This window comes from Gymnogyps californianus, chromosome 2, assembly GCF_018139145.2.
Source record: "Gymnogyps californianus isolate 813 chromosome 2, ASM1813914v2, whole genome shotgun sequence".
Classification (NCBI taxonomy): domain Eukaryota; kingdom Metazoa; phylum Chordata; class Aves; order Accipitriformes; family Cathartidae; genus Gymnogyps; species Gymnogyps californianus.
This window is the reverse complement of record NC_059472.1, coordinates 166,707,801-166,731,769: the sequence shown is the minus strand read 5'-3', so window position 1 is coordinate 166,731,769 and position 23,969 is coordinate 166,707,801. Positions and strand designations below refer to the sequence as shown.

General features: G+C 45.5%; 1 protein-coding gene across 1 annotated transcript in view; it reads right to left on the bottom strand.

The window, feature by feature from the left end:
* Positions 1 to 23,969, bottom strand: part of PTH1R (parathyroid hormone 1 receptor) — a 123,108-nt gene that overhangs the window by 20,548 nt on the left and 78,591 nt on the right. Inside the window, exons 5-7 of the mRNA XM_050892771.1 lie at positions 14,814 to 14,924; positions 13,161 to 13,279; positions 2,101 to 2,195 (exon numbers count right to left, since the gene is read on the bottom strand). Coding sequence (XP_050748728.1) covers positions 2,101 to 2,195; positions 13,161 to 13,279; positions 14,814 to 14,924 — 325 coding nt within the window. The remainder of the gene's footprint in view (positions 1 to 2,100; positions 2,196 to 13,160; positions 13,280 to 14,813; positions 14,925 to 23,969) is intronic.

Here is a 23,969-nt window from a genome sequence, read left to right as displayed (position 1 = left end):
TCCAACAAATCTACCCTTCTCAGAGCCAAACCCTGCATTTAAAGACTTCACACTTGTCTGCATTTTGTGCAGAGGAAATGGACTGCAAAGGCTACAGAACTTGTGGCCACTAAAAACCTTGCAGAGGTTCTTGTAAACTGCTAATTTTTGTGCCCACTCCAAATTTAGTAGCAACTATAGTAGCAACTATAGTAGTAACTATAGCGTGCTGGGCTGTTTTCTGTTTGCCATTAGAGACACTATCCTTTGCTCAGTCACGTTGAGCAGTTTCTGGACTCCACCCCAGCAATGGCAACAATGACCCCACAAATGCTGATTGTAAAGCGCTTTAAGATCCTTTTGGGGTAAAAAGCTGGATGGTAAGAAGTGAATGGGTTAGACCCATATCTACGAGGTGCGTTTTAGAAACAGTGATCATGCCTTTGGGGAGAAAAAGGAACTAACTGACCTGTTGGGGTCCCCTTCTGTCCTCTATCGCTCTGTTGCCTGGCTAGCCATGCATTAATTTATGAATGGCTTTATACCATCTTAAATCTGCAGCTCCAATAATGGAAATAAAAAATAAAAGCTGTGGTTTTTTGTCCTTTGGAGGAGATTGTGATAGTAATAACAGTTGTCTCCTGTGCTATTATAATACAAATTACGCCAAGTAGTACTTCTAAGGTATAAATGAAGATGGGCTTTGTTCGCTGCATTTGAAATGTGGTCAGTGAATCTCTGGATTATGTGTTATCTGGAATAAAATCTGGCTTGGTCCCTGCTGCTGCTTTGATCCTTGGGACAAAGACGCTCTAGCACAGTCACCCATGTGGTCTGGGCTGTAAGTGAAGTGCTCTGACTACATGACTAAGGAGAGAGCATGTCTCCTGAAGCTAGGAGTACTCTTGCATACCTGGACATTAAGTATTTTAAGAACCTTGCCAGTGTCCAGTGGGAAATGAAACAGGAGGGAAAGGGTTGAGAGGACAGGAGGGTGGTGGCAGGGATGGGTTCCGGGACTACATCATGTGAAGTGCTTCCAGGAGGGGTCTGCAGTCCCCTTTGGCGTGTGTGTGTCACAGATTCAGGCACTGGGATGCTCTGCTATCCAAGCAAATCCCCCTGACCTCCTTTTGTTCACTGCAGAGAGGTCTGAGCACTTTTAGAGCCAAAGGCCACACATTTTATTCCCAGTGGTATGTGTCCGGGGCTTAGCTCAAGCTTGCACGGTGGGAGCTGCTGAGTCCATCTGCAGACACCACGTGGCTGTTTGCTGCGTGGAGAATTTCCCTCCACAGCTGTTGTCTGGGTCCTGCTGTCTGCTAGGAGAAGATACTGCCCGCCACCGAAGGGAAGCAAATCTGAGGCTCAGGGGATCAGGGCTCAGTACCCTGCTCTGTCTGTAGCTCACCAGGTATGGCTTCCCAAAGGACAAACTTCTAGCTGTGAGTGACACTTTTCATCCCTCCCATCCCATGGTCTCTGTGGCAGCAAGAAGATGCAACAGCCAGGTCTGAGGAATGGATGGTGTGGGTTCAAAATGGTATTTAGGGGTCTGCACCCCTTGGCAGCGGTGGTGGAAAGGGAGGGGGGACAATCAGAGTTAGGAGGGCAAGAAGTCATTTTTGGATCCCTCGGTACAGCAGCAGCATGGCCAGATTGGAGGTGTCAGTCTGGCACTTTTACATGGCTGGGGTCCCCTTCAACTGGCCTATCCTTCATGAATATTTGGGTTTAGAGTGGAATTTCCCTTATGAAACCTTAGCTATCTGAAAATTAGCCATCTAAATCTAAGCCAGTCATCTGAAGGGGTAATAGGGACAGAAAACCCTAGATAGTCTTCCAAGGGAGGCAAACCTCTTCCTGGAGATGCCTCTCTCCCTGTTTGCTACAAAGAGGGTCTAGAAAACTCCATTGCAGGCAAGCAGAAGAAGTTCAAACATCCCACCCACCATCCCCCAAGAAGTTTGACCTAAGTGACACTAACACAGCCCAAAGCACAGATGCAACCTTTTGTGGCTTGCTGAAGAAGCACGTGCCACCCCAGTTTTATCCTTTAGGAAAGCCCGAGGCTTTTCCAGTCTAGTGACAACTCGCTTAGGTAGAAACAGAGCCGCCTACCTGAAGTATCCCAGGATAAGGACAGCAACTGTGAGGGATCCCAGAGAGATGGAGTATCCAACAGTATAAATCAAATAGAGGCGATCAAAGACCTCCTGCAGTACAAATGATGGAAAAAATAGCGTCACATTAGAACGCGTCCTACTGCATTGTAATACAACCGTGGTAGCAGCACAGAGATTCAGGCTATCGTACCTACTGGGGGTGTACAGCTCTGGGTCTGGGAAACCTTTGGCAATCACACTTGACACCTTTCTGACAGAAGAGCAGCTTGGAAAGCAGTATTCATCTTTCCTAACGACTAGGGGGAGCCGGGATTATTGCAGGGGAGTAGTGATGGAGTTGGGTTAATCCCATGCCTGGGATTTTTGCAGCATTTTCATCCCAAAGGAACCCAAAGCGCTTTACAAACTCTCAGCCAAATCCAGAGATCACTTGGCAACTTTTGCTTGAACAAAATGCCCACTGACCTGGGATTTTTGCTGGAACTGTAAAATTTAGCCATAAGGCTATGCCATACCATTGCTGAATGACTGATGTCCAGGCTGGTGGAGTGTCAACCCACCACAGAAAACATGGGGAGAATATACTTTGGCTGCGGGACATGAGAAGAAATCACCTGCATTTATTTTTCTTTTTTAAAACCAAAAGCAGCCTATGACTGTGGTTATACAATCTAGACACAACCTTAGCTTGCCAAAGTCCCATTGGAAAAGGTCCTGTCACAGGAGAGCTCATAGTAATTAATCCTGTAGTAGGTTTTAGTTCTCTTGGCCCCCTGTATTTTAGAGTTGGGCTTAGAAACCTTGAGCTTTCCATTAAATATTGAGATGTTTTTGTTCATCCTGTGCTGGGGCATGCAGCTTAACTCAAAGATTACTGAATATCTGCCTGAAAAGGGTTAAAACGCCTGCCACTATCCTAGCTTGTACTGCCTTTCATCGTCTGAAATTAGAAATAAACCCCGAAGAAACCAATCAATTCAGCATCTTTCTCCTCGCTCCCTCCTCCCCTGCCTCCCGTCTTTCCCTCACCCCACCCGCTGGGTTGCAATAACATTAGTAACGCTGGGCTCTGAATGACAGCTCTGATTTTGATTTGAGGCTAGAAATGCTGCCCTGGAATGTGAAACCTCAGTCCTATTACATCAGAATCCCCAGATATGTGAATGTTTCTTTGCGGTTTCCATTGGTAGAGTGGTGCGCTTGCCAATATTAATCTAGCGTGTGTGTATGCGCGTATTTATATCTCTCTCTCTCTCTCTATCTGTGAAGGCAGCAGGCACTAAAAAGCCAGTGTGAGCAGATTCGAGAGCTTTAGGGGGAAAAAAAAAAGCTCCTTCCCTTCAAAGCCTGGTGCACTTTTCCCACTGCCAAGTTGGAATCCTCTTTGAACTGGAAAACATTTGCCTCCATAGTGAAAATTTAAAAAAAAAATAAAAATCCTTCTCCAAGTTTAGGATCCTTGGTAATTCGGCACTTGTGAGGCGTTACTATGCCCAGCTGAACAAAAGCATCCCTGAGCCCCATTCAGAAATTTAACCGGAAAGATCCACGTTCCTATCGGACAACGACACCGTTGTAGCAGCAATAGCCTTGGGAAGGGCCTGCTGATTGGCTGGCAGGACGTTTTCGGAGGCTGTGGTTAATTCCTCCGATTAACCACAGGGCCTCTTTTTGAAAGGATGTGGAGTCAGAACTGCCAAGACATACACATGCATGCATGCATGCATGCACGCTGGTGTGCTTGCTTGCAGACATAGGTGCCACAAATCTTACCCAGTGTCACGATGGGGAGCCTTCAGGGAAGGTGATTTTTGGATGGGGCGCTTAGGTCCTTGGGGAAAGCCTCAGGAGCAAAAGGTTGAGGTTCTCCAAAAGGCTGCACAGGACAGTCCTTGGGAGGGCAGTTCATGCTTGCTAGTTCCCAGGAGTGTTTGTCCTCAGGAATGGTGAGACCTGGATTTACCCAGGAGGGAAAAAAAAAAAAGCTCTAAAGGCAATTCCAGGTCTCACTCGTCTCCTAGCACAAGGGAGGTCCCAGCTCAGTGGAAACCACAATGCTGAATCAGGAAAGGTCCTCCAGGTAACAAAATATTGAGTCATCTGCCAGCTGAAACAACCACCTCCGTGGTCTAAGAACCCTCTTTTTGGAGCTGAGATGGATGGGAGTTTAAATAATTCACAGAAGACCACAAAGGTCATGCCTGGCCAAGCCATGGACACAACCTGGACCTCCGTAGTCTCAAGACAGCGCACTACTTACTAGACCATCCTGCTACAGCAGGAGCTCTACCTAATGTCTCTAATAAATCCACCTTGAAGACAGACTGACCATCACTGGGCATCCACTGACCAGTTGGAAGAGGCAACCCACCCCGCAAAAATCTGGCCTTGCCACACCATAAGACCCTGGTTGAAAAGGTGTGATACTTTAACCAGGGTCATTTAATTTGACTCCTGCAGTAATCCTTCACTGTTTCAACTGTTGACACGTGTGCACTGAAAACAAAAAAAAAAGTTGGAAAAAAGCTAAAGGAAAACCAGAAGGACAAAATCTCAATATCTATGATTCCAGGGGCTGGGATTATCAGCAAAATATTGTAAAACTTAAAATACAGTACCAAAATTAGGGAACATCAGTTTCAAAACTGGTGTCCTTGAATGTTGCCCTCTGCCCACTCCATCCCGTGCCCTGCTGGGATTAGATAATGATGGGGAAGGTGTGGGATGGATCTGATCCCCCTTTCTTCCTGTCTCTTACAGCTTTCCTGTGCCTCTTGCATCTGCCATCTCCCTGAGGAGTACCCAGCTTGTCCCCTTCTCCTGCCAACAGGGCCGGCAGAAGAATGCTCTGGAGGCCTTCCCTTCACATGGCTGAGCCAGTCGTGGCTGCTCCTGGAGGGTGCTGGGCAGGATGAGGCCCCTCTGATGTGGCTGAGCTGGTTTTGGGGTTGGTGAAATGACTTCCCATCAAGTCATGCACCATGCATCCTCCCTAGGTCATGCTCTGTGGTGCTCTCAGGCACTGCACAGCCTCAGGGCACTTCCTTTCCCTCATCCTCTCTGGTCACACATTGCAAAGCTCCACCAAACCACAGCCATCTATCTTGTACAGCCAGGTGAAATGATCTGTCCGCAGCGAGCTAGCCTACCTGATCCTGCCTTCTCGACCTCACTCCAGCCATAGCTCAGAGACTGACAATAGGCTGAAACGCGAAAAACCTAAGTATTATTTCAGATGTATTGCGTGCTGAACCCGTAACAAGATCTCCCTTTCCCCCTCCCTCTTGGTTTGGTGGGAGACTTCCTCTCTGCTCCACTTTGCATCTCAGCTTTCCACCATCCTGACCTCAGGGTAGAAACTTCACAGCAGCCTGGTGGCTTTGCGAGAACAGGAAACCAAAACAGAGCTGGAGATGGCTTCTGCATGAACTCAGAGAGTGCATGGAAAAAAAAAAAAAATAAAACCTAGCCACCATGGGCATCCACGGGCTGGACGTGCCCCCCTCCCACAAGGGTCCCTGCATTCCCCGCTCCCTGCGGTTTGGACGTCTTCCAGGCGTGTGACCCTCAGAGCAGTTGGCTGTTACATTTTCATACTGTGCTCGGGGCTTAACCTGACTCCTAATTTGTCCACTTCCACCAATGGGGAAATAATTTGCATTGATCTGAATCCAGAGGAAAACTGCTTTCCTCTGCAGGACAGCTCAGAGCTACATCAGAGCACCAGGCGAGGGGTTTCGAGGCCACATCCATTGCGAAACCACGGCTGTGCTTTTACTCTTGCGTTGCAGCCAGCTGCAGGGCAGTCTGTGTGAGGACTGTTTCTGCTCCCTCATATTCTAGTAGGGGTACATGGAGTTTGTCATAGTGGATGTGGTCCTCTAATTTAGATGTCTATGATGTGGATAGCTCCATCAGAGCTGGCCACCTGAGGTCCCAGCAGCAGTAAGAAAGAAGTGCTCTAGGCTGCAAGTCATCTATTTTAATCACAGGATGGTGCCCTCAGCCATCAGCTGCATTGGCTGGGTTGTCACAGCAGGAGTCCAGGGTGACTAGCTCAAATAGAGGTGTTTACATTTATATAGCAAGTCCCATCCATTTGAGTCTCAGGTAAGAGGTCTTGTGACCCTTAGGACTCAATTCAGTTGTCCTTCCATGTGTCTCATGTCATTTTAGACACCCAAGTGTCCTGTCTGCCTTCAAGCTGCTTTTACAGAAGGGAATGAGTTTCCTGTAGGTCCCATGTTGTAGCTGCAGCTCCCATGCAGTTGTCTCATATACCCTAGGACACCTCATTTAACTCTGGGCATAAACATAACCTATGTTTCAGCATCTGGATGAGACCTTCAGGGCTTTGGTGTTCATGTGTCCTGTTTCCTTCCAGTGTCACAGGGAGGGACGTGGGTGACTGAGATGTATTTTCTAGATGACTGGTGGCAAACTCCATTCTGAGTATCATTGCACTGTGCCCTGTATCCAGCTTTCTCCTTTCGTCCTTTTTCTTTCCCCCTTTGTGAGACAATAGCAAGACTCTGCAATATTTAGCTTGTGAAGCTGAAATGGATCCAGTGGTCTTCTGAGGGGTTGGCAGGCTATGCTGAAGGGTGGGATTAGCAGTATATGAGGATGGAAGCATATGTAAGGGCTTTCCAGATCAAGTATCTGCAAAGTTTCTCAAAGCTGCTGATTCAGATGTTGCTAATGACATGTTTGAAATTAGCAGGGGAAGCATTTTACTGCTTTGAATGATAAGCAATGCCAGAAAGCCTCTGTCACTAGCTCTACTCGTTGCTTTTCTTGTCTTTTTTAACAATAGAAGGTGTGACTAAAAAAAAGCTTAATGGCAGGGAGAAGGAATATTTGCAAAAGGCGGTCACTGATTTCCAAAGCCTAAGGGAAAACATTGAGTGTCGAACATGACTTTTTGCTACAGAATTCTGTTCCCCTCATCTATAGAGGTGTCGGGCACTTCAGATCCTCCCAATCTGCATAGCGAATGGGGTCAGCTCTCAGACTAAGACACCCCAATTTAGATGTGTAAATGTGCATCTCCGTGTGTGTTGAGTGTCTATGTTAACATGAAAGTCAACAAGGAGAGGTCTTCAGATTCAGTTGCCTACACATAAGCACTAAGCGCTGTGTGAGAAGCCTGAAAATACCCACGAGGACCCCAGATGCTGTTCCAGAAGAGCATGGGTCTCATAGATGTCTGCCAGCCTTGTGCTAATACTGTACGTAGTGTAATGCGTCTCCAGTGGTTCCAGGTGTCTAAGTGTAGGCAAATAAATCGGACCCCTTAACTGCAGTCAGCAGAGCTGGAGAGTTGTTCAGCTCTATAGAACAGTCCATGAAAAAAAAAAGGAAAAATTAAAAAGGTGGGAGTAGACCCACGTCTCAGAAACCAGCTGAGCTCTTTGGGTGCCCCATAGCTGTATTCATGAAGGGCAGCGCTTTTCCATGTCATGCCCAGTTTATCTACAGTATTCATAGCCACAGGACATCCAGGAAGCCACAGAAAAAACGTGCCCCAAATCTGCTGTTCACATTAATAGAAGAAAGTTCTCCAAATCCTATGCTACAACCACATGCTGAGAATGCCCCAGAGCTGCAGGCTCTTGGAAGGCTGTAAGCAGGGACAAGAACACTCTTTGCTTGCCAGCCTTCATAAACTGTCCTTAAGCATCTACTATGGGCCAGCAATGGTTAAATATGGGGTACAAGGGGGCTATATCTGACCCCGTGTGTTGTGTTGTGAGAACCCTTGTGTTTTCATGTGAAGTATTATTATGTTGCTGTTATAAACCCTCAGACTTTCCCGGCAGACTTTAGGCATAAACTATTATCAGCAGCACCACACTAAAAGGTGCTACAGCATTTACAGGAACCCACTAGACCTAACCTATAGGCATGAAATGAGGACTGCATGACAGGGTTGCTTGCAAGAATGAAGAACACATCTCGATGATGCATTTTTCTTTATTCCTACACATACTTTAAAACATCTGCCCATCTTTCGTGGTGCAAATGTATGACACTTTGATGGCATTTCATCTGTATAACTCAGTATACGCTATGTAAACAAGTTTTATGCCATCAGTTTGAGGCTACACAAAGTTGTTCGCTTTTAAAAGGACCCCAGAGAGCTCCAAGAACAAAGGCCAGGCATAGAAGATTTTTAGTTTGAACAATGGAATTTAGATAAAGCAGCCCTGCAACATGCTGTGCCTTTCCCATTGTGTTTGGTATGTGATGGATTCTCGAGGCCTCTCTGATTTCCCTAAAAGCAGTAAAACCACCATGATATAAACAAGCAGTAGCAGATGAAGACAGGATTGGTGGGGTGAGGTTAGATCTTAGGATGGTCCATCTTGCTAGGCTGGTGGTTTCCAAGCTGAGCTAACCTCCCAAGTTGCTGGCTCATATTCCCCTTCCCCATGATTTCAGTAGATGTAGGTCACATTTACCCTTAAGCTCATCCTTGAAAACAGGATGGGTTTGACCCACTTTAAAAAAAGATGTGTTTGGCATTAGTGTTGTTTTTGGGGAGATGGGAATGAAGGAAATTACTGCTTATTGAGAAAAATATGCCATTACTCCTGCCAATGTCTGAAAAGGTGACCAGAAAAATGACCATGCTGAAGGTGCTGCTGTTGGCTGGCTGTGTGGAAGGGAAGGGGTCCATAGTCAAAGCGCTGCTATGGTTTTTGGAGAGAAATTGCCTAATAAGCGGCCTACTGATGCCAGAGGCACATCAGGACTTCCCATGTGTGCCACATTTTATCCAAAGATTGAGGAGCTCCAAGAATACAGGTCGCTCTCACTCCTGTTTTTAAGGGAATGTAAGAAGGCTGTAAGGAGAACAGCCAATCTGGGCCAGACCAAAGGTCCTTTTAGCCCTGCTCCCTGTCTCCTACATGCCCAGGAACAGATGCTTAGGAAAGAGTATAAGAACAGAACAAATATAGAATAAATATATATATATATACCTATGTGTCTATCATCTAGTGGTTATATAGCAGTGCTGTATACCCTTTCCTAAAGTTCAGCAGCTTGTGGTTCAGTGATGTGAAACACGCAGCAGATAGATAAACAGCTGGTGTTTAACCACACTGCCTTCCTCAAAGAGGGAACACCGGCCAAGCCATTCCCCTTCCTTCCCTTCTCCTACTGTCTCTCTTTAGACACCGGATGGAAAATAAACAAAGCAGAGCTGCCTGGTCAGGGTGCTGGGGTGGGAAGCCACAGATCTCTCAGCTTGTCTGTTCAGAGGCAAGGAGACTTTCTGAAGATCCAGTGTGCAACTGGGATGGGGGATGCCCATGCACGTCTCCTGGGGAAGGAGTGGGAGAACAAGATTTTCCACCATCTCTGCTGCACTGGTGAAGAGTTATCTTAAAAGCAGAATAGGAGAGAATATAAACGGAATGTGGTGTAGCGGTGGCTTTCAGTGCTGCCTGAAGGCACAAAGAAAACTGTCTGATCTTCCCATGACGCGCTGCTAAGACACCTTTCTACAAAACTTCTTCCTACCCCTTGCTAAACAGTTGTCTTCTACAGACTGTGTCCGAGACATGGTTGTTCACGGCAAGATTAATGCTATCTGCGAGGTATTTGGGGAAACACACTTCAATAGCTAGCTGCAGCCTATCTGCTCTCCTGGCTAAAAAGAGGACATCAATCTTCAGGGCTGTCAATCCAGCATCCTTCAGCAGTGCTAATTTTCCCTTAGAAAACAGCCCAAGAGCAATTGCTCACTGGGCAGTTACGAGCTGTTAATTCGCCTGGCTCTGATGGCTTTAGCATACTTTGCTAATTTCAGAAAGCGGTTTCCGTGCTGCTCTGTGTGAAATAATCCTATTTATATGGTTCAGGAAAAAGTAGCGAAAGACACAAACTTTCTCTGGGGCCCTCTGTTTGCTGCTTTGGTCAATTTTATAATTATCCCACAGTGGCTAAAATGAGAAAACTACACACCTAAACAAACATACATGGACATATATATATATGTGTGTGCACATGGACGTGGGTGTTTATTTAGGTGTGTGTATGTCTATATAGCTATCTATAGATATAGGCCTATTTCTAGAGATAGCAATGCAGATATATACATATATATAGTCACAGACAGACATTTTTTTTCCTAATGTTTTCTAATGCATGGTTTCTTAAAAGTTCCTCTGGTTACATCTGCTCGGATGCTGTCCTACTCGGAGTCAGCCCACGATCTCCTTTCAAAATGTTGGTTAAATGCAGCTGTTACTGGTGACGCAAAGATGCTGTTCCCCAGGGGGGGAAATAATAATAGAAAACAATCTCTCTCTAAAGACGACTAGTCTATCTTGCCAAATTCCCTGATTCTGACATCTCTTGACATATTTACTTCAAGAAAAAAAATCAAAGGAAGGTTTATTAATACCAGTGCTTCGGAGCCATGCTTGGGTGTGAAAGACAAGAGGCCTTCCTTGCTCTCTGAAAGTCATCACCCAACTGAGAAAAAAAGAAGGTCATTCCTTTTCTCTTTTATTTCCAGAGTGCTTTTCATACCAGAAGGCCCAAGGGACCCGCAGTGGATGTATATGCATTGCTTCACTTGGCACTAAAATGCAGCCACCTCTACGGTAAGACAAGGCAGCTACATGACAGCATGCAGCATCACTATGAGGTGAGTGCAGAGCTGGACTGAGGAAAGCAACCTCTTGCAAATACAAGGTTAATAATAATAATAATGAGTAATAGATGCTGTTGAAAAGCATTTGTTAATCTAGTTACAATTCCAAAGCTGGGGGAAACATCCATTTTTTCTAATGTTCTTTGCACTGGGCAGGCATCACTTAGGCAATACCATGTTGTCCATTTAATCTGAACAATGATGATGGTCTAATTTGTCTTACCATTAAATATCATTAAATTCACCTCTGTGTAGCTAGAACAGAAAACTCATGGCAAAAGATGACTGAGCCTTGTGTACAGAATAATGAGGATGATAATATTGGGACAGTTTATTAAAACAGCTCATAAAGGGAGAGGTCATGAGGAGCAGTAATTTTCCAAAGTAAGAGCAGAGGTTGAGAATAAAAATGAAGTCTTCTGCATCGTGACACCTCATCTAATGTCTCTCTGTTAGGAAGCACAGTCCAAGTCCCCTGTCTGTGCAGTGACCACCTCTACAATCAGGGGACACAGACAAAGATAGATACATGAAACCCAGAACAACAGACTTTGCTTTCAGCCTTTTTTTACCAGCCTGGGGGTGGAAGGTCTCTATTTCTTCCTTGTGCTGGTAACAAAATGGACAACTCTCTTTTTCTTTGTACCCTTCCCCTGCCGATTTACCTTGACCAAGTCTTAGCTGCCAGCATGGGAGGTTTCAAAGTTTCCTCCTTTCTCTAGGGGAAATCTAGGAGACTTACTCAGATGGAGAGGTTTGCAGCAGATGACTCCCACATCAGGACGTGGCTGAGAGAGGTGGGACAGGGTAGACAATGACTTCAGAGAGGTCAAGAAGTTGTGCAACTTAGTAAAGCTCTCAGTGTGAGCAAGATGCTCAATGACTCCAACACATACTCCAGAAACTTCCCAGAAACCTCTGGGGCTAAAATAGTTCTTTCGGCTATATGGACTGGGGAAAGATGAGTCCCACCAAACGCGTTCTAGAAGTGAACATCGTCCAGCACTGAGACAACATGCTTTGCTATGAAGTAGCTGGAGCAGTACCTGGTGTGTACAACCTTGTCTGTTCCTTGACTGCGTGATATAATGCATGCAGACGCTCAAATAACATCTTTCCTCATTAAACAACTTCATTCATATGTTGCTTCACCGTTGAGAAAAAAAAATGCAAAAAACCTATGCTGTGGCTGGATTTAAAATTAAGAACATTCTCCCAAAGGGACTGGGTATCATCTTCAAGCCTGCTCCCCACTGTGAAGCTTGTGGTTAGATCTTTATCTCCAACTGTCTGAAAATAACCCTCGCTGCAAATGATCAGTTCCTAATGCCATACCCCATATCCAAGGAGGACATCTTCCAAGTACCACTGAGAAACCAGAGGTTTGTGCTAAATTCTTTGCAAATTACAGAAATAGAGCAGCAACCGCGTGTGGGTGGAAATGTCTTTCTCTGCGAAACAAGAAGGTCACATCCTCTCAGGTGACTCCACTGACAGCTTTGCTGTCATGTTAGCACAGAATTGCTTCCGTGATGCACTCAGCTTGGGAGACATTCAGAAGCACTACAGAGCCCCAGCTGGGCTCAGACCCAGACAGAGAGGCAGGAAATTTCTGCCAGCTACTATTTTGCCAGTCACCTGAATTTGTGTAAAAATAAGGCCCATAGATCTGAGGTATAGACAGACACCTTTTTTATTTTCTTTTTTTCCTAGGAGCATACCAAACCCTCTCCATGTGCTATGACTCCCTTTTCTAACTTTGGACTGGTGTCCCTGTTTCAAAATTGTGACTACACCAGGATTAGTTCAAGATCTGTTCTTACACGTTAATTTGCTTTAGCAATGGACTTTGTCCCCACCCATCTCCAATGAGCAGACCATATAAAACCTCTGATCCTTAATTTATACCTCTCAACCAAGAGGTTCTCTGTTAATCACCTACGGAAGCAGGGTTGCTACTGGTTTAATTGACACATCTTTTAGCTCTGTGTTTGTACGTCCCCTAGCACAGACAAGCACATAAGCATTGGAATTATTGGTAACAACCTGGTACCAAAATTATTGCCTGATGGGAAGAGGGAGTCTCAATGGCATGGAACAACCTCCAGCCACTTCTTAGTGTCCCTGAGCCCACTTCAAGTTTTCCCAAGATCTCTTTACAAATGGGATCATGGAGCTGGAGGAATGCTCTCTGGCTTTGAGGACAATTTAAAATTCAAATAATTCCCCATCAAAACAAAGATGTGGCTTTGGCAAGCTCGGACATAGTTTCCAAGAGGAGGCAGCAAACTAGAGCTCATCAAGGGTTTTAAATGAGACAGTGCTCCTTAGGTTAGCCCTGGATGAGGCCAACACTTCATGCTTCATGCACAAATGCAATTGCCTACCCTTTCCCTCGTCTCGTTGGTGAGGAACTTGGCACATTCACTGTAGTTTGCCCAGGTGCGGTTGTTGCCTGGGACCAACTCCCAGCTCCCATTCAGGTCACACCGGCGATAAGCATGGCCTGTGGGAGAGAAACGAGAGACAGAGTAAAAGGGACTAGACCTGGTAGAACAGGAGAAAGGGTGGATCCTATCAACCCTGATGCCTCCTGCCTGCTTTGAAGCTCAGCTGCAAGAACACAATTTCCATCTCCTTAGCAACTTCATCAGTTTTCTAGCTGAGAAACACCAGAGAGCTAAGAACAAGTTGCACTTAGTTTAGGTTAAGATATTGGGTCTACAAACCAAGGAGAGAAGCTTTGAAAAGTCCCAAAGCACAGAATCGTCCTCAGAGTTGCAGCTCAGCCTATGGAAATAAACAGCAATCTATATTATGCTGCTCTTTGTTTACAGATTGAGTGCATCTCGGGAGAGATTTTTCTATGGGTGCCCTCCTCATGATGATGGAGAAAGAAGAGAAGGCAAGGTGTCATCTCGGGATTCAGCTGGCAGATGAAAACATCCATGTTCAGATGTCTGTGGGGGGGTATCATTGCATGAACTGTGTGCAAAAAATCCCATTACAGTTAACAGGGATGAAACCAGTCAACAGATCTATCTGTCCTGTGACTACAGAGGGAGAGTTTATAGAGACGTCTGCATCTAAGGGTCTTAATCTGACTCCCACCCCAGCTGACTTGACCAGTGGACATCAGTGAGGTGGGGAATCTGTGCCATGTTGGGTTATGGAGAAAAAAGGGATGGATTGCCTGTTCCTCCTGCCCTCTAATGTGAAGTGCATGTGCAGGGGTCTCTGCGAGAGGTCATCAGCCAGGGGTTAAGTGGGCTCAGCTCACAGTCCCTTATAGAAAAGGCAGGGTGGACTACGTGCAACCAGGGTGCACTGGAATATCATTACTTGTTTTCTGAAAACAGCATCAGTGCCCTGCTGGGAACAGATAGTCTTAATTCTCTAATTTTTCAGTCTTTGGGTGCACAGCTTTGCCTGAGAAAAGAGAATGCTTTAGCTTTGAAAATACACTGAGGACCGAGTGTACTTCAATTTCTTCTAAAAACATGCACAGACTTTGCGGCACCACAAGCAAGCCAAGAAATGTGCTGCCTGGGGGAAAGTGAGATAGGGAGGAATTCACATGTTCTGGTTACCAGCGCTGTTCTGAGATACCCACCGTAGGGGTCTGGGCAGAGATCAGGGGCTAGAATTAACAAACCCATGAAGTGAAGAATATAAATTGGAAGAATATCTTGCGGGTTTCTATTGCTACGCAAAGTTTGTGGCATCAAACAAATACAGGCTTGTAATGCTGCAAGACTCCCCAGTTGTAAGCAGGTAATTGGTGCCTATAATGCCCCATTACAGTCTGGGTGGGGCAGGTGGGAAATTTGTCATTGTTTAGGTTAAAGCAGAGCTATTCTTTCAGCATAAAAAAATAATGGCTGTTTCTTTACTTCCTTTTCCCTGGCTTTACTCCTGCTTGGAAAGGAGTCACCACGTGATAAAAAAGGGATGCTAAAGAGGATTTCTAATTTTCTGACTCCCAGGCCTCCCCTTGCTGCAGCTTACCAGGCTCTGCTGACACGGAGGACAACACCTACCTTTGTGATTGAAGTCATAGATGTACTCGGGACATGGCATAGCCACCACTTTGCCTGGCACACCTTCAGGCCAGCAGACAATACCATCCCACTCAGGAAGACAAAAGCCATCTGTGGAAGAGACACAAAGATAGAGGAGTCATTGGACCTGCAGAGGTGACACTAATGCCCCACCGTTTGGAGAGGGCTCTCCGTGAAAAAGCCAACAACACCGTCACTCAATTCGAGAAAGCTGCTCTTATCATTGCAAATTTTCTTCTTAGTGTTTAGCTCCAGAAGGTGCAGCTTCTCCCAAGTTTTATTTCAGAAGGACATGGTCAGACGTGGGATAATAGCTGAGCACTCTCTGAGAGGGGTCAGTGATTCTGGAACGTTGCTTTGCTTTGTGGGCTGGAAGAAATGAAAATGGGGCAGGAGAACAGAGTGGAGAACAGGAGGACTTGAGCATTCAGGACTCTGTAGACTGACGAGCAACCTGGAGATGCCCAAGGGAGCTTGGCTGGATATAGCCTTGATATGACAGCACAGATTTGAGCCTAGGCTACAAAGAAGCTAGATTATGCTGTGGCTACATTATTGTGAGGCTGAAAGCTACCAGTTCAGGCTTGCCTGAAAGGTACTCATGCCCACAGAGTAGATTGGCTGTGATTTAATGCCTACAGACCATTAATCCAAATTCAGCTGTAATTTTAACTCATTATCGACATCAGCCAGTGCTATGCTATGTCAGGATGCTTTGCTGCTTTCTCAGATGCGCTTGTGTGCCTGAGTTTGGATGCGCTTTTAAATAACACTAAGACTAGCAAGAATCTATAGAGAGGTGCCTGTGGCAATATTTCTAACTGTAAATAGAGAATATTTCATTACCTTGCTTCATAAGGAGTGAAACGATGGAATTTCAGTTTCCTAAAGATTTGCATCCTTTCCCATCTGACATCCTTTTCGCCTGTGACTTCACTAGTCCCAGCTTCCCTCTCCCCCGCCTCCTGCCTCCACTGCTGTTTCCCTGTGATGTCATCATGGTGCAAGATGCAGGTCATGCACTGATTGATTTGGAGCCGTGCCCATGCTAATTGGCTGGCAGCGCACACACGCTGATTGACCAGTCGCCTGCTGCCAAGCACAGCGTACAATGGTTGAGTTTTCCCAGCTTTCCCCCCTGCTTACTCACTATTTTGGATTTCTGCCCTTCGCTCAGTCACAGGTTTTCGGAAAAGGAGCAGAAAGAGAATGGGCAGGTGGAGAAACCACATGAGCCCTGTTGCCTTAAGAATGCAAACATCCTGGGAACCGTTTGTCTCTCTCTGTTGTACCACTTCGCTAGGCTCACTGCTACTTCCTAACCTTTTGAGAAGGGAGTGGTGGGGTGGTTGTTACAGGATTTTTCTTTAAATCATCCTTGTTCTCCCTTTTTTGTTCACTGAAGAAAGCTAAAATAGCCCTGAAGGAGAAATCCTGCCTCCCCCCAAACACAGGTCTCCCTCTTCCCTCTGTGTATGTTAGTTTATTTGCAGATATCTGTGATTCATGTGCTTAGCTCAAGGAAAAGCAGAAATACAAACCAAGAAAAAAGTCCTTTCCCACATTTTATGTCTGTCTTTTTTCCCAAAACCTTTTTTTGAAAATTGGCAAGTATATAAGTATATATTTAAAGTTCTTTAATTGTCGTTTTGCAATTCTCCAGAACTTGAGATGTAATTAAGCAGGTCTTCTATCGACCTGTAATTATGAGAATCTATGCTTCTCTCTTCACAAACGGAGGTACCAGCCAATCATTCAAGGGCTCCAGCATCATGTCCTACATGAGCATGTAGGCTAAGAGGGTCATGAAGGAGCTCTGCAGCCCACGGGGTTTGCCACCAGCCTCTGAAGCAGCTGAGATACCAGTGATGGAGGCAGACTGCCCTGGGAGATGGGCTGCCCACCCTCCCGGCAGTCTCATCTTCCTCATCGTCTGTTTATTCAGTCTGCAAGGGACAAAGCCAGAACTTATCCATATTTAGAAGGGCTGAGAAATCCTCCAGGCTTCTTGAAAGCTGTGGGAATTGATCTCATTTTCAACACTGCTTTAAAAAGAGGGAACTCAAACCCCGTTCCCCACCTCTTACATCCTTCTAGTTTGTCAACCACCTATTTCTGCAGCTTTTGATCCGTAAGTTCCTAGTCCCACAAGGGACCAAGTTCCCATTCAGACATGGATGTTCGACATGGGCTGCATTTCCAGTCCCTGAGGAAGGACTATGCACCCAAATCTAACCTGGTGCTTACATACGCCTTTGCATTGGGCTGTATTAACTGCACCCATCGGTTAAAATCCAGCTGCAGTAGAGCATTTGAAGTGAAAAGCAAAAACCGGTGAATCTGCAGCAGCTTTGCTTTTAGAGCAGCATCTGCCCTCCGTACCGATGGCAGCCCATGAAGGAGTTTATCAACAGCATATAAAGTGTCTGACAGAGAGTAGTTACGTGCGAATGAAAATAAAACGGAACAGCCTGCTCTTATCTGCAGAAGAGCTCCACTAGTAAAGAAATGATAAGCACGGCCAAGATCTCAGCATGTTTCATTAATATCAAAGCTAGTGCCTTCGCAATCTTTCAACCGAGCAGTAATTTATCCTTTATAATGAATGTGCTTTCACAAGATTAAATAAGAATCCAGGATTGCTTTAAAGACCTTTGGCTGGTATGGTGCCCTCCAGGGTTGGAGCTGACAGTGATCAATTCAGTTTGCTGGTATTTTAGGACATGAAAAACAACAGAAAAACTCATCACTTAACAGCTGATTTCTTATCTTTAATTTAGTGCTGATGAAAAGGACCGGACTAATCACTGCCTATCTTCTAAAGCATTGACTGGGAGTGAGGGTAGAGGAGCTAAAATTCCTCAGCATTGGTGTGGTAAAAAGGAGGAAGAAGTTTATTGCATTTTCTCTGCTTCCAGTCACATTAGAGGAAGAATAATACTAGATTTCCTATTCATGAAAAATGGGAAAGCCCTTCCCTTTGGCTCATTATGTTGCAGGATTACTTACACAGTAAAAAACAGTTTGTTTATTTTTCAGTCCTCTGGAAGGATCAAAAGAAAAAGGCAAAAAAAGTGCCCCATAAAATTTGGATTAGGACAAAATGTTATTGTCTCTGAGGTTTTTTTGCAGACAAGGAAGTAAATAAAGATTTCATTAAGCCCTCAAAGTGGTCTTACTTAAAATAAAACCAATTCTTCTTACAAAATAAATAAATTTGGGTAAACTTTAAAATGAATGCTGTGGAGAAACATTGACGAGAAAAAAATTCATCCGCATGTCATGCTCTGAAATGCTGAGAGAAAAACCTTCCACTTTTCTAAGATCTTCAGAATGACTTGCAAAAGTCAGCCTTCACTTATAAGTAGTTTCTTTTAGTATCATACTGCAATATTCGTCCAGAAAATATTAATGTGGAAAAGTATCTGATGAGTACACCGTCCTCATGCTGTAAACATACACACACACACATTTGCAATGGACTCATTCAAAAGAAAACTAATGCTTTCTGGATAACAGAGCATGCAATTATTTCTTTTTGGGTACTTTGATCCCCACAATCCTCCCAAAAAGCAGAGGGTTGAAGGCTCTGTGCAGGAAACACAGTGCAAACCGGTGTTGGGACACCTCTGGACTGCTGCTTTATCATGTGGACAATTTGGGGAGCCATCAGCTGCCCCAGAAATTTGAAAAAAAGGTCATCTTTTCTGCCTCTCACTGCATCTGAAATCTTTCCGTGCCTCTGTGTATTGAGCCGTGGAACTGATTCATTACAGGCAATAAGGATCTGATGGGACTCGATCTTCAGAACACATCTGAGTCTCCCAAGAAAAGACGCAGATGAATCTGTCGTCATTATCATGACCTCTCACGACACAGAGAAACCTTTTTAACCTCCCCTCCATCTCTCCATCATCCTCTGCCTCTCCATCCCGGCTCCATGCTTGGAAAACCCGTTTCAGCCGACTTTGAAGGAGGGGTAAGACATGCCAATCATTTCCTTCCTGCAAATTTCATGGTGATTGATGATTAGTAGAGGGAAGGGCGGGTGAACGTTTGGCAGCTGCCACCTGGCCAGCCAGCCTTTGCTGACTGACTAGCCAACTGGCATGTGCATAGCTTAAAATTAGGCACAGCATGGCTGTTTCTTGCCAATCCAGGGCACCATGGGGGCAAGGGGAGAGGAATTGGGTTGAGAAGAGGGACTGCAGTTATTAGCTTGTGGTAAGGGGAAGCTGGGGGGGGACAGGGACATCCACGGGTCAAGCCAGGTGCCTCTGGACCTCCTGGCTGCAGAACGAATTGAGAAGTTCCGACATTGACTGAAAGTCTTGGAAAACATTTTTCAAATGGAAATATTGACTGACGTCAGGACCAGCTGCACTTTGTGACTGTTGGATCCACGTTCCTGGCTTTTAATGCAGTCAAAAGCTGTTTCTCCTCTCTATGTCACACCTGTTGTCCCTGTTGCCCCACCGTCCTTCTCTCACTCCTATCTCTAATACCTCCATTCCTCCCGTCTAATGAGACAAACCATTGACCTTCTGATAGGACAAGGGGGAATGGTTTTAAACTGAAAGAGGGTAGATTCAGACTAGATATAAGGAAGAAATTTTTTACAATGAGGGTGGTGAAACACTGGGACAAGTTGTCCAGAGAGGTTGTGGATGCCCCATCCCTGGAAGTGTTCAAGGTCAGGTTGGATGGGGTTTCAGCAACCTGATCGAGTTGAAGATGTCCCTGCTCATTGCAGGGGGGGTTGGACTAGATGGCCTTTAAAGGTCCCTTCCAACCCAAACTATTCTATGATTCCCCACATCCCTTCCTCCCTCACTCCACCCCCTGTCTCCTCTGGTCTGCACAGCCATGTGGCAGCTTTACCATTAATTTCACCAGCTTGAGACCACCGATGCGATAACTGGGATCAAATTCTGCACCTTCTGCGTCCAACTTTCTCCTATTTTACTCACTCTAGAAGTTACTTAACAACTGAGCTGATGATAAACTGCAGAGGGAAAATACCATATATTCCATTGGTATTGTGCTGGAATCCTACCATATATTCCATTGGTATTGTGCTGGAATCCAAACAAGACTTTTCTTTTTGTTTGTTTTCACAGATATTTCCTCCAAACATTTTTTTCTTGGTTTATAAAAACATTAACAGTACTAACAACTTGGCTTCTCTCTGTTGTTTTCCTTTTCTCCTGGTCATTTCTCAAAAGAGATCCACACTGAATTACAAGAAGAAATCTGAAAAATGGTGAGCAGTTTCAGGAAAACAATAAAAAAATCCACAAGCTGACAATTTTTCCTGATGGCTATACTTTAAAATAAAAAATAAAATTCACTTTTACAACCTTTTTTATAAGCTGTCATTAGAAAAAAGAAATCCACCACCTGCAAGTAGTGTGCTTTTGGCATGCTAAAAATAAGTCAGTCTCTCCTGAGACACTGTTAACAATCCCAGAAGGGATCCAGTTCATTCTAAATGCTGATTGAAAAGCTCTTGAAAAATTTCTTTTTTTGGTGAAAAACAGTTTTAGAGTTCAAATATGGTGTTTGAATTGATACAGGTGGGTACGTTTGGGACATGAAGTCACATGTTCCAAGTGAACTGGGAATGCAAAACATTTCTTTCCTTGGAAGAAAGAGCAGGATTCACTGCAGATGTAAGTCAAAAGGAATTCATAAACTTTTAAGAAAACAAGTAAATCTCATACATATCCCACATCCTAAGTGTCTTGGATGTGTATCAGTCATTCAGGCAATGCTGAATGGAGGATATTGCTTCTGTCTCAGGCGTGTACGTATGTGGGTGAAGCTCCTCCAAATTCAGAGCCGTAACTCTCATGGATGGAGACAGGGAAGGTGGGAATTGCACTGGAGTTTCTCATGTTTAGAGGACATCACCGACCACTTTAGGGCTGAAGAAATTAGTCTTGCAGGACAACATGAGTAGCTGGAAGTGAGGCAAGACCTTTTTCTTCTCCAGAGACTTCGCGGATGTCTCATCCTGGTGTCTCCCTTTCTGTCTCTGTATTTTGATATGAGTTCAGGGAGACAGGGCGATTGTACTTGTGGAGAAAGTGAGGATCAGTGACCACCATACTCCCTGACTACAAACCTCACACAGGCAGGTAAGTGAGGTTGGTAAAAGTCAGCTGCTGAGGCAGGAATTGAAACTTTGTCTTCTAAGACTTGTTTTGCTTCTTCATCCCATAGTAGTTTGCTAGAAGAGGCTTCACAGGTCCTGAGACGTCCTTGCTACTGGTCAAACAAAATAACCTCTCTGGGGAAAAGCTCGTAACTTCCTTTGTTGAAAAGGAACAGAAAGAAAAAAGTCTTTCAGCAATAGGGAAGGACTGGTAGAGTGGGAAGATTTTGTTGGTGGCCCTGGAGGAGAATAAAATGCTTGGTCTGCTTAATCCAACAAGAGAATGAGAAAGAAGGTTTTTCTCATCCTATTGGTAAACAGTGTGAATGGAGATGAGCTACAAAAGTGGAAAATGCTGCAAAAATAAACAGATATAAACTGGCAGTGAACAAAGCTTATACTGGAAATTAAGAGAGACCTTCTATCCTTCAGATGAGTCATATTCAGGATGAGGTCAGTAAGTTTCATGTCCCTGGGTGATTTTAAGATGGTATCATTAGAGCAAATGGAGGCTGCGGCATTAATGAGGCTAGGAGGAGAGCACCGTGTCACTCAGCTTCCTCTGTGTGTAGCACTCTTGAGCTCTGCTGCCATCCTTGCGCTGGGACAGGTCAATGCATCTTCATCCTACTTCAATATCCTGTATGCTGCTGTCTCATGATCAGCAGAGTCACCTGTGCTTCCCAAAGACGCCTCAGTTCTCCAGCTGGCTACCTACCTCCACTCCAGATCTCAGAAATCATCTTACTCTGGAGGCAATCACTTCCAAGGACAAAAGAAATTCTAAAACAGTCCAGATATTACTCCTTCCTTCCTTCCCAGGTACAAAGATGCCAACACAGCTCCTGTATGTAAAAGAAGTGCTCTCATCTCTTGGTCTTGAGACACCCAGCTCATCGCTTCCTCAAGACAAGCTAAGCCACAGCAGAGCTCAGCCTCTCTTTCCACCACTACATCCCTGCACCAGTAAGGGGTCACCTCCTCTGGTTTCCTGATGCATTTCCTATAAGGCTGTTTTCTACTTCTCAGCCCATCAATCCAGCTCGCTCATGTCCTCAGCTTCAGCTGAAGGCAGCCCCAAGGGTTCAGGCAACAAAGCCCTCATTGAAATACAGACTTCAGTCTGAGGGACATATGTTGGGAGAGATGGTGCTAAATGCTACTTTCACCCACTGCTGTCCCAGGGCTGTGCTGGGGCAGGGACTTGGGTCACCAGCAGACAGCTCCTTCTCATCCAGCTCTGCAGAGGACATACCTCCACCACAAAATAAGCACTTTGAGAAGACAAGGCGTGTGGAAACGTGTCAGTTCACCATCTAACTACAAGTTACCAGCACCTCATTGAAACGCACTGAATGACATGTTCCTCTAATATCAATCACAATAGGGCAGGTATATACCTGCCAGGTGTAAGTCAGAAAATCTGATTTACTTCTCTGCATCTGCATGCCATTTTATCACAGACCATCTTTGCCCATCTTCTAAGGCTAGACTGTAAAATCCTCCAGGCAGGGCGTGTGTCTCAGTGCCTGAGGTGTCTGAAGGTTACTATTATAGTGTACCCATTCATCTCACCGTTGCTTGGACTGTCATGAATACTCCCTTACAGTAGTACCATACTACAGAGTAGTTATAGTAGCACAGATTACCGTAGTTTTAGAACAGATGTGCCTTGCAGTTCTCCTTAGCCCTTGAGGGTTGAAATCTCAGGGCATGGAAATTGTAGTCATTATCACAAGCCAACATGGTATTCAGGATGGAGCAAGCAAACACTCTGTTTGATGTCATTGCTGCGGGACTTGCCTTTTGAAGGCAGAAAGGCCAGTCACAGAGTGCTTTGTGAAAGGGCTGCACCACACGTGTCTCTCATTTTGCTCTTCCTTCATTTCTGCTTGCCCACCTGAGCCTAGTCAGAAATCGCAGCGTGCTGCAGGTGGTGGAAGAGAGGAAAGGAGAGGCATATTTGGGCCATACCTGCTCACTGCTCAGATTGTATCCCCAGGGTGCAATGAGGGCTGTTCTCTCCTGCCTGCTACTTTGCCTTTGCCTCCTCCCTCCTTTCCTTCCCCCCAGTCTCAATTCCGATTTCTGCGCAAGTGGTACATGCATGTGGAGAACACATTAAAACCATCTGCGAGGCTGCTTGGCAGCTGGATAAATGCAAACATGGTCTCGAGGTGTTTATCTAGGGGTATGGAATATAAATCAGCCCGACTTATTCTGGCACCGTGCGAGGCACCAGGGAGACCACATTTGGAATACGGTGTGCAATTGTGGTCACTCTATTACGGGAAGGACATTTGGTGGATTGGAAACAGGCAGGGAGGAGCAACCAAAAAAATGACCCAGCATTTTGGGACAGGAGGGGGAGAAAGGGAGGCTTGGAGGGCCAGTGCCTCGGTATGGGGGTGTTTGGTGTTGCAGATGCATTTCAAACCTGCCTGTTAGAGCATGTGTGTATGAGTGCCTGCATATGTATATTATTTATAGATCTATAGGTGGGTATGTCTATAGGAAGGGGTGTGTACTGTTGTTGACCTGTGTTGTGCAATGCAGGGGGAGCACGTATCTGTTTTGGGGAAAGATGCTCCTCATGCATCCAAGGGCATTTGCACGGGTAGCTGGGGACCCAGTGCTGCAGTGTCCCTCAGTGGAGTGGTGCACAGTGTGTCCTGTGCCAGTGCACGTGTCTCTGAACATCTCTGTGTGTGTACGGGTACTGTGTGCTGGCCAGCACGAGGGGAGGGTAAGGAGAGGGGATGGCTGGATGTAGGTTCTGCCTGGTACGACTCAGAGACCTTTGCTGGTCTGCACACCAGTGTTTAGTGGGCAAAACACCCCTTGCATGCTCAGCCCTGGAGCAGCTGGACTTTGGAGGGGAAGGACGCATGGGCCAGGGGCTGTTCCAAGTCACAATGTGTCTTTACTCACCCCAAGGCAGAATGGGAAAGCCACAAGGTTATGAGTCCTACCAGACA